Source organism: Scardinius erythrophthalmus (genome assembly GCF_964197995.2).
Source record: "Scardinius erythrophthalmus genome assembly, chromosome: 16".
NCBI lineage: Eukaryota > Metazoa > Chordata > Actinopteri > Cypriniformes > Leuciscidae > Scardinius > Scardinius erythrophthalmus.
The window spans coordinates 9195119-9209552 of record NC_138236.1 but is presented as its reverse complement, the minus strand read 5'-3'; the positions used below and the strand labels follow the sequence as shown (position 1 = coordinate 9209552).

Sequence of the window (14434 nt, the reverse complement as noted above, 5' to 3'; positions counted from 1 at the left end):
CCACAACACATTTGGACAATATATGGGTGTGTGTGTGTGTGAAGATATCCTGATAGTTACCGAAAAAGACGAGCAGACACATGCTGATGGCTAGGATGGAGCTCGGACTGAGCGGGGCGAGACGAAGGGCTTTGATTTGGCCGATCTCACACCACTGGCCCCTGAAGCCCTCTGGACAGCGGCACTGGTAGCTCTTGGTGGAGTGAGCCAGGCAGGAGCCACCGTTACGACATGTGGTGGGGCCGCAGGGGGAGGGGGCGCAATGCAAAACACCTGTGACCTCATCCACCACTGCAACCTGATTGGCTGGACACCTGGAGAGAGAGAGTGGATGTTGAAAAAAAGAAAGAGGAGTTTGACAGTTTAAAGCGCGTGAGAGAGAGTGTTCACCTGCACTCGTGTTTCCTCCACAGGTCTGTGCAGAACAGTGGACTCAGGCAGGGTTTGGCACTGCAGGCGTCAGAGTGGCAGCCGGGCACGACTCCATGCCGCTCCAGTACAGTACTGAACTCTGTGCCCTGACCATCCAGTGGCAGAGAGTGACCGTTCAGCCTTATATCACGCATACAGCCTGTACGGTAAAAAACAGGGTGTAACTTTGTCAATGCAACTTCTTTTAGCATTTTATATGTGATACTATTCATTTTAAGTATTTATATATAGTTGCACTTTTTTTTTTTTTTTTACTATAATGGTTCTCTTGGACTATATAATGACTGTAATTTTGAATTGGGGTCATGTTTGCCTTTAGATTGCAATTATGATTGCATGACTGAATTAGCTCACTCATTACACAATTACTGACCAAATAAATCTATAATATTGTAAATATTTATTAAAATATATATTAAAATACTACATTATAGTTTAGACTACCTTTCGAAAGTGTGGGGTCAGTAAGATTTCTTTTATGAGTTTTAAGAGTAAACTAAGAGTAAGAAGTATTTTATGCTTTTATTTCAGCAAAATACAGTAAAACAGTAATATGATATGTTTTTACCATTTAAAATAACTGTTTTCTATTTTGATATATTTTTATATTGTATGCTGATTTGGTGCTCATGAAACATTTCTTATAATCAATGTTGATTTTTTTCTTTTTTTCTTTTTTGGAATCTGTGATACGTTTTTTCCCAGGATTTTTGAATGAATAAAAAAAGGTCAAAAGAACAGCATTTATTTTAAAAAGAAATATTGTGTAAAATTATAAATGTCTCTTTGGATCAGTTGAATGTGTCCTTGCTGAAACTAATCCAAAACATTTGAACAGTAGTGAATTTATAATATATATTGCACAGTGTCAGATATTGTCTGCCTTTTTATACAAAAAATATTTGACCACAGACTGCTGAGACTGACCAATCAGAATCAAGCATTCCAGAAAGTAGTCGAGTATAAAGCTTTAATTATAAAAAGCATGAATGATAAAAACATCTGAAGAAGAAAACAAATTCATTCCCATCGGAGATAAACAAAGCAATATAGAGAAATGTATTGGTTTGAATTACAGCAATGAGGAAGAAAGGGAAGAGAAAACCCACCCTGAAAGTCTCCCTGCGTGTTTGGAGTGGCGTTGTTTCCCAGAAACACACTGGAGGGGTGAACTACTATTTCCTTCTTCTGGCCCAGGACCCCCGTGACCTCTCGTGAACCCCCGCCCTGCTCCAGTCGCAGGGTAAAGATGTTGTCATGGCGATGAAGGCTGACCAAGACCCACTGGCCGTGGTTCACACGCTGGCCTGTTAGTTTGAGATGGTGAGCGCCGTCCCCAAGGTTAGCGCGAACAGTGAGGTACCCATCTACTATCTGAGAGACAAACAGATGACACAGCGTTACAGTTTTGAGACATACAGTTTTGACTCACCCCAAAAAGTATTCAGACACTTAAGGGATGCTTTAAAAGAATGTTATTGCTTTAGATGTTATTGCATTGGTGTGTATCACTCACCTCCAGGATAATGAACTCATTGGTGTCCCGTGAAGCCATGCTGAGCAGACTGCCCATGGAGGAGCGTGTTCTCAGCAGGAGGTGAGCTTGGGTCCTGCGTGGACTTCCTAACCCTCTCAGCTGGTACCTCAACACACTGTCCTTCTCAAATGACCACTCAGGAAGTGCTATAACGTACACAAACCATAGTAGAAATCAGGAAGATATTAGATGTTTAATATGGAGCTAATTTTGGGGTCAGTAAGATTTTTTTTTTAATGAATACTTTTATTCAACAAGGACATTTATAATGTTACAAAATATTTATATTTCAAATAAATTCTGTTATTTTGAACATTCTAAGTATCCTGGAAACAAAAAGTATCATGGTTTCTACAAAAATAATAAGCAGCAAAACACTGATGATAATAAGAAATGTTTCTTGAGAAGCAAATCAGCATATTAAAATGATTTCTGAACGATCATGTGACACTGAAGACTGGTGTAATTATGCTGAAAATTCAGAAAATTAAATTTAAAATATATTAAAATAGAAAAGAGTTATTTTAAATTGTAATAATGTTTCACAATATTACTGTATTTTTGATCAAATAAATGCAGCCTTGGTGACTAATGGTGAGCACTAGGGACTTCATTCAAAAACATTTTTTTTTTTACCAACCCCAAACTTTTGAATGATAGTTTCAAGGATTTAGGGCCAATGAAATGTCTTGCTGCACATTACTTTACATAAGTGTGGTATTATTGTATTATTATTGTGGTATATGATAACAGTCACTGTCATCATAGCCCATGAAGTGATACATATTGTGTTGGCTTGCCTTTGTCACACTTGTGCCCGCTGTATCCAGGCTGGCAATCACAGCTGAAGGAGCCCCATTCCCCCAAGCATTTCCCATGAACCCCACAGGAGGGTCCTCCAGCGGTCAGACACACACCATCCGTTAGGGCACATCCTGGGGCACTGTTCTCGCTCTCTGCTGGACTGCTGAGGTCGTACACCTGAAAGAAATAAGACACGTGCAAACACAGAAAGGCCTGAGTCAGCACAATGCTGAACCTCATTGATCCGTATCGACTCGCTGTCAGAAAGAGGCTCAGGTGAACGTCTGTTCCGACCAGACAAAAGATTGTGGATTGGAACCCGAAACACATTCGGTCGGAATTTCAGCCATGAAAAGAAAAAATGTTTAACACTGACAGAATACAAATATACTCATGTTTGTGAATGAAGCTTTATGTTTGAATGAGTATAATGAATTTCTGTGCTAATTTACATACAGTGGTGCATATGTGACAAAAAGTGCATTTTACAAATGATTTGCAGCAGAATTCATATTGTTTGTTTTAAGGCCAACTGCCAATAATAGGGAAAACATTCCGGAATACTTTTTTAAAATAGAAATACCTACACTGTTCTAATTTACAAATTATCCATTCAAATAGTATTGGTGCATACCAGATCTACCAAAAATAGTATGCTGAAAACAGACAGCCAAACATGCCCAAAAGGTTGTTTTTTTTAGTGTGCATTTCTGCACGAGTTTTTGGGTAGAATTTCCCCCAGTCACTTGATTAATGAAAGAAAAGGAGTTTGTAATAATTCATTTTTAACTTTTTCACTTGAGGAAAAATGCAGATGAATGTGAGGATGACCCTTTCACAGTAGTTAAGCAGGCAACTCATTTTAAATATGAATGTATTTTAAGGTAATGATTTTAGCTAAATGCTTACAAAGGCAATTGCAAACACTGCATAACTATGTACTTTCCCATTTCCAGTGAAGTACAAACATTTATTGCATAGTGCAAGTATGCAAACTAGGATGCAATCTTTTTTTCAGTTGTTTTGTTAAGTTATATTTTGCTTCAGCCAAGACTCCGTCCTGAAGGCTAAGCTATACATACTATACTATACTATACTATACTATACTATACTATACTATACTATACTATACTATACTATACTATACTATACTATACTATACTATACTATAAGCAAAGCAGCATCTAGAAAAAGAATCACATTTACACTAGTTTTACCTGACTGTCCACCACAAGGTTCCTCATACATCCCACAAATCCTTTGTAATTGGGGTGTAATTTACGGGGTGAGTGTGTCTCTTTAACCCCACCCAACTGGAGAGGCTGGTAGATGTCCAAAAACCTGAAGAGAAAATAAAATATGTGCATTTAGTTTACATCAAAACCAGGAACCATGATTTGGAACTTGCCATCGCTAGACAGAGGCAGCTGGTATTCTAGAGAGCATTTTATTTGACAAATATTTGTATATTCCTGAGTGAAAGATAAGTTAACATTAATTTTGGTCTGTTGTCCTGGAAAAGACACAAGCATACAGACAGGTTTAAAATATGAGGCCATGACACTCTGATCAAAAATTAAGAAAACTTTAGTTCCTTTTCGAATGGAATTTGACGCTGCGTCAAAATGTTGACGCCATGGCATCGGTTCTGCGTGACCGGTGTATGAAGCACGTGTGAAAACATCTTGATTAGCTGACGTGAGATCAGGTGATGTAGCGTAGCAATTCCATAAAAGGGCACCTACATCCCGGAATCCCTTAGACTCTAATTGTCCGAAGGAAGCCACACAGGCATGTCAAAAGTGTGGCAACGTGACTCAGTGTATCGTTCCCTTCTCAGGGTACTGAGTTACATACGTAACTTGAGACGTTTTCATTTCATGGGTTCTTTAATAACCTTGGCTTATAACAAATTTAGAAATTATGAACCAGCATGCAAATAGTCTAAGCTGATCTTTTCACCAGGGTTTTTCCTCGAACTAATCGATATATTACAATCAAATGTATTTATAGCAGCATGTTTTTACCTTTCACTGCCTGGCGTCTCTCCGGAGGCCTTGCACACCGATTGATCAGTCTCAGACATCTCTACTCCCAGGCCTTCCACCTCATTCACCATGGCACTAGAGCAGTAGTCCAGAATCATCTGTACAGTCTACACAAAAACACACACACATCCACACTTGAATGATTTTACTACAAGACAAAGTGTTACACCACATCTGAGTGCAAGAGAGGTCACATTTTGTAATGGAATATTTTAGACCCAGATCCCAGAGGGCGATAAAGCTCACAATATGCTTAACCCAATGAGAACCTCAGAGCTTCGTGATGATCTGGACTCTCTGACAGCTTCACATCTCAATGAAATTGAGGTGAGATTGAGAACATTATGAAGTTAAACAAAAATTCCTCTGGGAATGGCAACTGCCCAGTGTCTCATTCTGGTCGTGTGCATTTTCAATCTATGCTTATACCTTGCCATCGCTGATGATGTCAAGGTGATGCCAGCGGCGGTCCATGACAGTTGCTCTCGCGGGCAGCTGGAGTGTCAGAGTCCCAGAGCCGTGATTCACACTCAGCAGAGGAACTCCATTTTTCAGCTCTATTGAATGTAACAGAATAATGGAATTTCATTAGAAGACACACGGAATATTGACATGAGCATTACAGGCATGTAATGATTTTTATTCTCTCCAAATCTCTTGTGCTCACCAAGGCTGAATTTATTTAATCAAAAGGCAGTAAAAACAGCAATACTGTGAAATATTATTACAATTTGAAATAACTATTTTCTATTTTGATATATTTTAAAAAGTCATTTATCTCTGTGACGGCAAAGCTTACATTTTCAGCAGCCATTGCTTCGGTCTCCCGTGATCCTTAAGAAATCATTCTAATGTTGTAAAATACCTAATATTTTTGTGGAAACCATTGACGCATTTATTTCAGAATTCATTGTTGAAAATAAAAGTTCAAAGATAGCATTTATCTGAAATAGATTTTTTTTTTAACAATGTAGAAATCTTTCTTATGCAGTACTCTCACTTTTGATACATTTAAGGCATTGTTGCTAAATAAAAGACTATATAAAAGACAAAAAAAAATCTTTACTGACCCCAAACTTTTGCTCAGTAGTGTATAATTATGGTAGATCACTGAAGAAGCATTTCCACTGACAGGGAAATCTGGAACCACACATTTACACTACAAAAGGGCAGTTCTGGCCCAGAAAACTTGGGTAACTCGTCTTTTTTGAGCAACGGACATGAATGACACCTCAAAAATGCAGCTTGTTACTTTTATAAGCATGATTTTTGGCCCATAAAATGGGCAGAACGATCCCATAGTTTTGACACCAGGCTATTTGGTGCCACTAGTTCTGTAAAAATGACAAACTTTACCTTTAACAAGTTTTCAAACTCATCACAGGGAAGCATATAACGCACAGCACATGTCACAGCAAATGCATGTGACATGAAAATCTAATGTGGTTTTATGCCCCCTCAGATTAGTTTTGACCCCCAGCAGTAAAAAATGCTTATTCGTAATCAATTTGTGGTTAGTTTGAAATTGCTGTCACTGCAGTGGAGGGTTTTGGCCCCAGTTCAATAAAAACATGTACCAAACTGATGATGTAAGCTTATGCAAGGCCACAGGAGGGTCGTTTCCTGAAATCATACGACCAGTTGCATTATACAGTATTGGATAGGTGGCACAGAATCTGAATATGTGACCTTCACTGGTGACCTGGTGTCAAGATCAATGCTGACCCAAACCCCACTCTCACCACTGCTGACCACACACATTTACAAACATCTATCATCAATGGCTCACTTCAGATTGTGCTTGTTGCCATTAATCGATTTTAGTCACACAATTAATTGGTAAACGAAATTAATCTCAAGCAGTGGTAACAAGAGAATCTTAAATCATATTGGTACTACGAAGGCTGGTTTTCCATTATTGAGATTATTTTTTAATGCTTTGTTCAGTTTAAAAAAACAAAAAACATGAGATCTCATGTTTACATATGTGGTTTTAGTCTGAACAGATTTCGAGTAATTTTTTCAGTCATTCGGAAAATGATGTGTATGTTATTGTTAATGAATAAATTGTTAAAATAAATCATTTTAGTCTAGGAATTGAAGTAAAGCTGAAATAAAATAAAATATAAATATTAGATGAAAAAAATGTTGGAGAAATGTTGCTCTGACAACTAAATGATATAAGTACCAAAATTACTTAAAAACTGAAATAAAAATAAATTAAAGCTATCCAGAAAAAAAAAAAAACTCTTAAAATTCTAATAAAAGATAATTCAACATAATACTAAAAACTACAATAGTACATAAATAATACTTAAATAACACTTTATATTCTAAACTAACACCTGTACAATAAACAGTGAAACGTGACAATTTGCCTTACATACCCAGAGCAATAAAGTCCTCTTTTTCTCCGGGCTGAGGTGTTCCTATTGGGCCATTGTAGAACAGCAGGCCATTGGCTGCCTCTGTAATGAACTCTAGAGCGATGTGGCTCTGGAAGCAAGGCCTTATGGGAGGAAACCAAGCATAGCCATTGCCGAGAAAACTGTGTTTGGTTTGCTGACATTCTGGCCCATCAAACATAGGGGGACATTTACACCTGCAACAGAGCAGTGGACCAAATGTGAAACTGCCATGGGAGTAGTTATTAACAAGACTTGAGTGGTAGAATGCTAGACTGTTTTACCTGTAGCCTAATTCACTATCCACACAGGTGCCTCCGTTCAAGCAAGGGTTTTGTGAGTACGAGGAGCAGTGCAGGTGAACGGCTTCTCGAGCGATGCAGCCACACTGAGCGCTCGCTTTGGCTGAGACAGACACCAAAGAGATGTTCCCATTGTTCAGTGTTTTAGGGGTGTCACTGAATGTCACCCTGCTAGAACAGCCACCTGTCTGACCGCAGACTGCATAGGCGCACTCGTCCACCCCCACCTGTAGAATGGACACACCCAGGGCGGACTCCAACTGAAAGAGAAGTACAAATCTTACTTGAATTCAATAATTCCACAATTTATTACTTTTAACTATATTTTATAAGTTTGTAAAATTATTTTTTATGAGCTTTTATGGGTCACCAACATAAGAAAAAGTACACAACAAATTGAAACATGTTTGTTACCCAATACCTAACTTTTATCTTTTGTTTCTTTTTATTCATTTTAGTAGTTTGAAGAAAAAAAAAAGCTTAGTCATTCTACTAATATTTGTTTTTTTAATAATACATGTTCATCTTTGGTGAAGAGATTTACAACAGGAGTAATACAAGACAAGTGATTAACCACAATTATTTTTTTCTTTTGTGGTTGTGCGCGTTTGTTAGCATGAGTGTGTTTGTTCTGGAATGACGGGGGTCGGTCTCAAGGGCAGTCCATCACATCCCTCAGCAGCGGCTTTAAAAATGTCAGGGCAGCTTCCTGTGTAGTGCATCAACATCATCTCGGTGAGAGCATTAGCACCATGCTGGGGTGTGAAGAGCGGCCACTCTACACCTGATTTATAGACTGGTGGATGCTGCACAGAGAGCAACATGTTCTTTCTATCCCTTCATCCCTCCCTCCCAGCATCCTTGCTCGCCTCCCAGTCCCAAAGCGACAGCCCACCATCTCATACCTTACATGGAAATTAAATATTCATTGCCCCATTGCAAAGTGTGTCTCTGAGTGCAGGTGTTACACGTGTGTTAATGTGAACGGCTTCATAGACTCCATGTCTGTGCCTATGTGAAAAACACAGGAGACGTGGATTGGTGTGAAAGTGTGAGTTTTTGTGTGCTCGTCTTTGTCACCTTAGCTTTGTGCATAGACACGTAGCCGTGGAGCTTCTCCGGCTTGTAGTATGGGGAGCCATGGGCGGCAAACCACACGCTGAGGTGATGCTGAGCTGGCTGGCTGCCACTAGCCAGGCTGAAGACATCAACATTCTCCATATCAGTCTGGAAGAGCTCGGACAAGAGGCGGCGGAAACGCATGTATCGGCTCTCCTCGTTGGTTGATGCTCGGAAAAACTCATTTGCAGTCAGGTCTGTGCATGACAAACACACACATACAAAGAACTTACCAACAATGTAAAACCCAAATACATTTATTAACGTGGGTTTAATATTTCGTTTTTTTCCAAATTAAAATGTTTCCTGGAGCAAAAAAATTTAGTTGCTTTGCTTAATTCGTGATTTAATTTTGCACAAACGTTTTCCACTATTTCTCTCAGCCTATTTTGTAGGACTTTTTTTACCCTGTCCCTTTAAGATTTGACGCAAAGGGCCTCTTTGCATGTGAAATGAGTAAGAGCACTTACTCACGGGCTGCAGATTGCATTATTCTCATTCAATATCAATATCAGCCTGCTTCACATTGTGACAGGTCTACAAAATCAAAAAAAAAAAACAAAAAAAAAAAACCTTTTCTAACGGGATACAGGGATTCAAATGCATTTTATTGATGTGTATTGATGTAACAATTGAAGAACATGTACTTTTTTTCTGCTTAGTTTATTTTACACTTGAGAAGTTACTGTAGAACTTACAGTATGTTTACATAGTTTTATTTCAAGCAATCAATGAAAATGCCATTTTTCTTATCAAGCATAACATTTATGCATGCATATGTTTTAATAATTAATTGATTAATAAAAATAAAAAAAGTGAGCTGGTCTATATTAAGATTTCAGTTTCCTTGAAAGGAAGAGTCACTCACTGGCCAGTCTGATGGACCCAGCATTCCTCAGCGCCTCCTCCTCCAGCTCCATCACCGTGACCTCGGCCGATGAGGTGACGTCGGGCCAGCTCTTATCTGCCACCCTCACCTGCAGGCTGTAGAATCCAGCAGCTGTGCCCTCCCGGATGCTCAGCTGACCGCTGTTCTGGTTCAGGCTGAACTGCCTGTGTGGGGAAAAGGACAAGAATTAATGCATGGCTCAAGATTCAACTAGTGTGTTGATCATTTTGATTTACTACCTTTAAATATTTATAATAATAAATATTAAAAAGAAAGCATATCATACTATCATTTACTAATGTCGCAAAATTAAGATGTTTAGGAGAATTTCTGGTCTTTTATTAACACAAAGCTATCTTTATAACTTTATAGGAGTTGAAATATAGTGCACAGGACATATTGACCACTGTTATGCTACTTTGAGGATTTGGTGCATTTTTGTCATTTTGGAGCTTGAAAGCATTTGTCCTCCTTCACTTTATCGTAAGGAAAAGAGCAGCATTTGGGTTTGGAACAACATGAGGGTGAGAAAATGCTGTCAGAATTTCCATTTTTGGATGAACTATCCCCTAAGCCTTGACAAACCAGAATGAAAGTAACTGTACAGTAACTGGATATTTATTCCAAGGTTCATTCCTGGATCATCACACATGAGAGAGCAGCACCAAATGTTGTAAAGTGACTCAAGCTGTTTTATTAATGGCAGTGTGTATATCAGTGAAAGCACTTATGTCAACTCCTGTCTCCGTCTCCAGATGTGATGACCATGACAGGGACACTTCTGCTGCTCTGGATAAGAGATTCCAAGAACAGCTGGGCAGCACCAATCTCTCTTTCTCTCTCTCTTAGTATGGATACGCTTTTTCTCTGTCTAGGTCACAGTTGTGTTATCCCTGCTCTGCATTCTGAAGTGTCGTCCTGTGCATTTTTCCCTGTTTTTTAAGCATAAACCATCACTATTGTGTTAGATTTATGCTTAAAAATATAATCAGCACCAAATCAGCATATTAGACTGAAAGATCATGTGACACTGAAGACTGGAGTAATGATGCTGAAAATTCAGCTTTGCATCCCAGGAATAAATTACATTTTAAAATACATTAAAATAGAAAACAGCTATTTAAAATTGTAATAATATTTCACAATATTACTGTTTTATTGTATTTTGATACATTAACTTTTTTAATAAACTTTTTTCAAAAACAAGCACAACCCCAAATGGTATTATATAAAAAAAATCAACTTTAAATCCAAGATATATGTTCTGAAATCTTCTAAAAGCTTCTCAATACGGCCTTCGTGACCGTATCTACTAACCCAAATTAGCATTTTCTTACAAAAACTTAACAGAGCAATTTGTTTCAGGGAAACATTGAGGATTTGTGGTGCTTTTTTGTACTCTTTTGCTGAAATATATGGGAAATATATATTTTGATGATTGCAGACTTGCAATTTCATTGTCTGCTGCTCACTGCTATCTCATGGAACCAGATTTCAAACAAATTTTACATTCATTGTTGCATTTGCATCTACAGGCTTGTGTGAGTGATGAGCTTGTCTTGTAGTGTGCACTAGGAGGAAAAGGACACAAAATGAAAGTGACACATCTATTAAACAACACTGGTTTATGGCTCTTAATATGCTGTTTGCAGTGAAGCTCTGCTTGGTCTTGTAACTTCAGACATTGTTAAGAAAGGTCGCTAAACTCACAGTAGTCACTGCTCAAATTAAATTCAATCATGTTCATATAACAGGAATAGAGTTCCACCTCGATGGTAACCTTCAGCTCCGGTGCCAAATTAGGTACTTAACTGTCAAGTAAGCACATGAAAAACTGCTTGGATTGAAGCTACGCTCTCGGTGCCAAGAGATGTGTCACACTAGCAAGCATCAAACTGCTAATGTATTAATGTGTTAATTATCCAAATTAATGAGTGCAGATCCGCCACAACACACCGTCAGGCACAGCTCTGGATGGAACTTGAAACAGACTGTGATTGAACTCAAGACTAAACTGATTGAGTTGGCATTGGTTGCTGGAGTGTTAGCATAATCGCTTTGCTTGAAGGTGCCATTGCTGGCATGAGCCACAGAGTCTGGTTTGGACAAAGACCATCATATAGATGCAGCTAATTAGAGAGAACCTCTAGCCAACGTAATCTTTCTTATCAGTTACTAGGAGAGAATCTGTGTATCACTTCGGAGTGAATTTTGAAATTAAAAAGGTGAGTGACAGGCGAGATGTCAGTAATCTAATATGCCGTGCTCTGCGCGCTATCATCCTTTATCTTCCCTCACTTTTGTTCTTTTTTTTCTTCTCCTGTAAGTGTCACATGACACAGTAGAGTCTGAATCAAACTTCAATAGAAGATCAAAGCACCTGGGGGGTTTGCCTTCGAACTTGTAAACCTTCTCGCTCCAATCATCAAGGTCAGGGGATTGAACCTGTCCAAGTACCGTCGTGGGGAGTGTACCTGGGGAAAATACAAAATGAGGTTAGAGACAAGCTACCTCCATATAGGCTGTGCGATACCTGGGGCGATGTGCGCGTGTGTGGGTGGGTGGAGAAGACATATCTTTAAAGAGATAAGCAAAAAGCAGAGCATCTCATTGGCACATATGGACCCACTTAAACAGCACAGTGGGGGGGATGCAATGCTATTAGCATGCAACATTGCCATTTCTCCAAAAGGCAAAACAAAATGCTGTAATCCTGTTAGTCATGAAATCAACATCCTTTAAAATGGCTTGTGTGTATGTGCCTCTTAAACCTGGGATTTAAGTAAATTGTTAGCATCATGCCATGTTTGAGTTACATGACAAATTCTTATTAGAAGGCCAATGCATTTCCATCAGAGAAAAGAGACAAATGCTAAAAATATATCAAGTAATACTTTTACCATGGAATATTTTGAAGTACCCTGGAGTACCATGTAAATATCATGCTAAATTAACATTGTAACACTTATAAAACTTGCATGGTATTACCATGGTATTTTAAACTTGTACTATGGTACTACCATGGTATTTTGGGCATGTAGCATGGCATTACAACACATTTACGATGCAGTACCATGGTATTTTTTGAAGTACCAAGTAAATATCATGCTGAATGAGTATGGTAATACTTACAAAAATACCATGACACTACCATAGTATTTTTGGACATATTTAGCATGGTAGTATTAGCATTGTAGTACTTATTCTTTGGAACATACCCTGTAAGTTGTACACTATGAACTCGCTGTGTCCAGGTGCATGGGGATGGTCATTTTTATCTCCGATTATGACAGTAAGTGTACTGGTGGAGCTCATTGGTGGAGAGCCACTGTCAATCATCAGGATGGGAAGAAGATACCGCTTTTGCTGTTCCCGGTCAAAGCTGCGGAGAGCGGTTATCATGGCACTGCCATTCCGCAGATCAGTCAAGTTGAAATTAGTAACATCAGAGGTCAACATCAAAAGACGGATGGAAAAAGGCCCTCCGTTGGATGAAGTGTCTCTGTCAATAGCATGCAACAGAACAGATGTGTCATTCATGTGAACAACTTGTGGAGCAACAGTGTTCTCCCACACAATGGGCCGATATGGAGCCTCAAACTCTGGTCCGTTGTCATTGACATCCTGTACGGTCACTAACACAATGGCAGAGCCGGTCAGAGCAGGGCTGCCCATGTCTGTGGCCAGGATTATAAGCCTATGTTGGGACACCTTTTCCCTGTCTAGAGAGTCAGCAACTACAACCCAACCACTCTTATCCACCAGGAATTGTTGAAAGGGGTCGGATTCTGGGGCGATGCTGTATGTAAACCTCCCATTTTGACCAGAGTCCAGATCCACGGCCGTCACCTGTGCCACGATGGTGCCCACTGGGACGTCTTCAAACATGGATCCTGCCTCATAGAACTGTGGGAAGAAGACTGGTGTGTGGTCATTGGAGTCTTCCACCTGAATGATGCAGTAAGCCAGGCTAAAGAAGTCAGCATCCTCCACTTTGACCGTCAGGTTGAATGTGCGCTCATGTGGCTTCTCAAAGTCAATCTTCTTCTTCAGTCTCACAATGCCACGGCGGTTTACCTTGTCTGTCTCGATGAAGAATTTACGGTCTTCATCTCCACCAATGATGCTGAACGTCATGACTGAATTTTCACCTTCATCCCCATCGGTGGCAGCCACTACCACTACCTCGCTGTTGATGTCCAAGTTTTCTGGCATAGAGGCCATGTAGACCCTCTGAGTGAACACTGGAGGATGGTCATTGACGTCGGAAACTATGATGGTGGCTGTTCCTGTTCCTGAAAGTCCTCCTCCATCACGAGCTTCCACCACAACCAGATATCGATCCATCACTTCCCTGTCCAAAGAGCGCAGAACAGTATAGATGGTGCCCGTGGCTGGGTTGATGGAGAAGAGGTTGAGATTGATTTCATTGCGCACATTCTGCACAATTCTATAGGTAAGGATAGCGTTCTTGCCAGCTTTTGGATCATCTAGGTCAGTGGCCCGCATCTCCATGATGGAAGTGTCTGCTGGGGAATTCTCAGGCACGTGCCCCAAAAAGCAGTTGTCCGTTGCACATAGGAAAACAGGTGCATTGTCATTGATATCCTGCACGTCGACTAGAACATCAGCAAACCCGGTAAGACCTGCCCCATTCTCATCAGTGGCAAGTACAAGGAATTGCCAGGCCGAGCGAACCTCACGATCTAAACGGCGTTGCACGAAGATCCTACCATTCATCTCATCTATGGTGAATTCGCTACCAGCTCCCTGCCCGTGTAGAGAATAGCGGACTGCACGCTGGTCTGCCTCTTGATCTGGATCTGTGGCTGAGACCTGTGAGAAGAGCAGATGGGAAAAAAGCAGGCATGCATTTAAGAATTCAACACACTAGTCAC

At 39.8% G+C, this 14434-nt stretch overlaps 1 protein-coding gene across 1 annotated transcript in view; it reads right to left on the bottom strand.

Annotated features, from left to right (window-relative positions):
• The window catches only part of LOC308703819 (neural-cadherin), a gene marked incomplete at its 5' end in the record, with an annotated part of 121012 nt that overhangs the window by 2902 nt on the left and 103676 nt on the right, over positions 1–14434 (bottom strand). The window contains 14 exons of the mRNA XM_081387752.1: positions 61–314; positions 391–571; positions 1542–1806; positions 1949–2115; positions 2770–2950; positions 3991–4114; positions 4801–4928; positions 5251–5378; positions 7209–7423; positions 7511–7788; positions 8609–8844; positions 9516–9700; positions 11917–12010; positions 12755–14372. Coding sequence (XP_081243878.1) covers positions 61–314; positions 391–571; positions 1542–1806; positions 1949–2115; positions 2770–2950; positions 3991–4114; positions 4801–4928; positions 5251–5378; positions 7209–7423; positions 7511–7788; positions 8609–8844; positions 9516–9700; positions 11917–12010; positions 12755–14372 — 4054 coding nt within the window. The remainder of the gene's footprint in view (positions 1–60; positions 315–390; positions 572–1541; positions 1807–1948; positions 2116–2769; positions 2951–3990; positions 4115–4800; positions 4929–5250; positions 5379–7208; positions 7424–7510; positions 7789–8608; positions 8845–9515; positions 9701–11916; positions 12011–12754; positions 14373–14434) is intronic.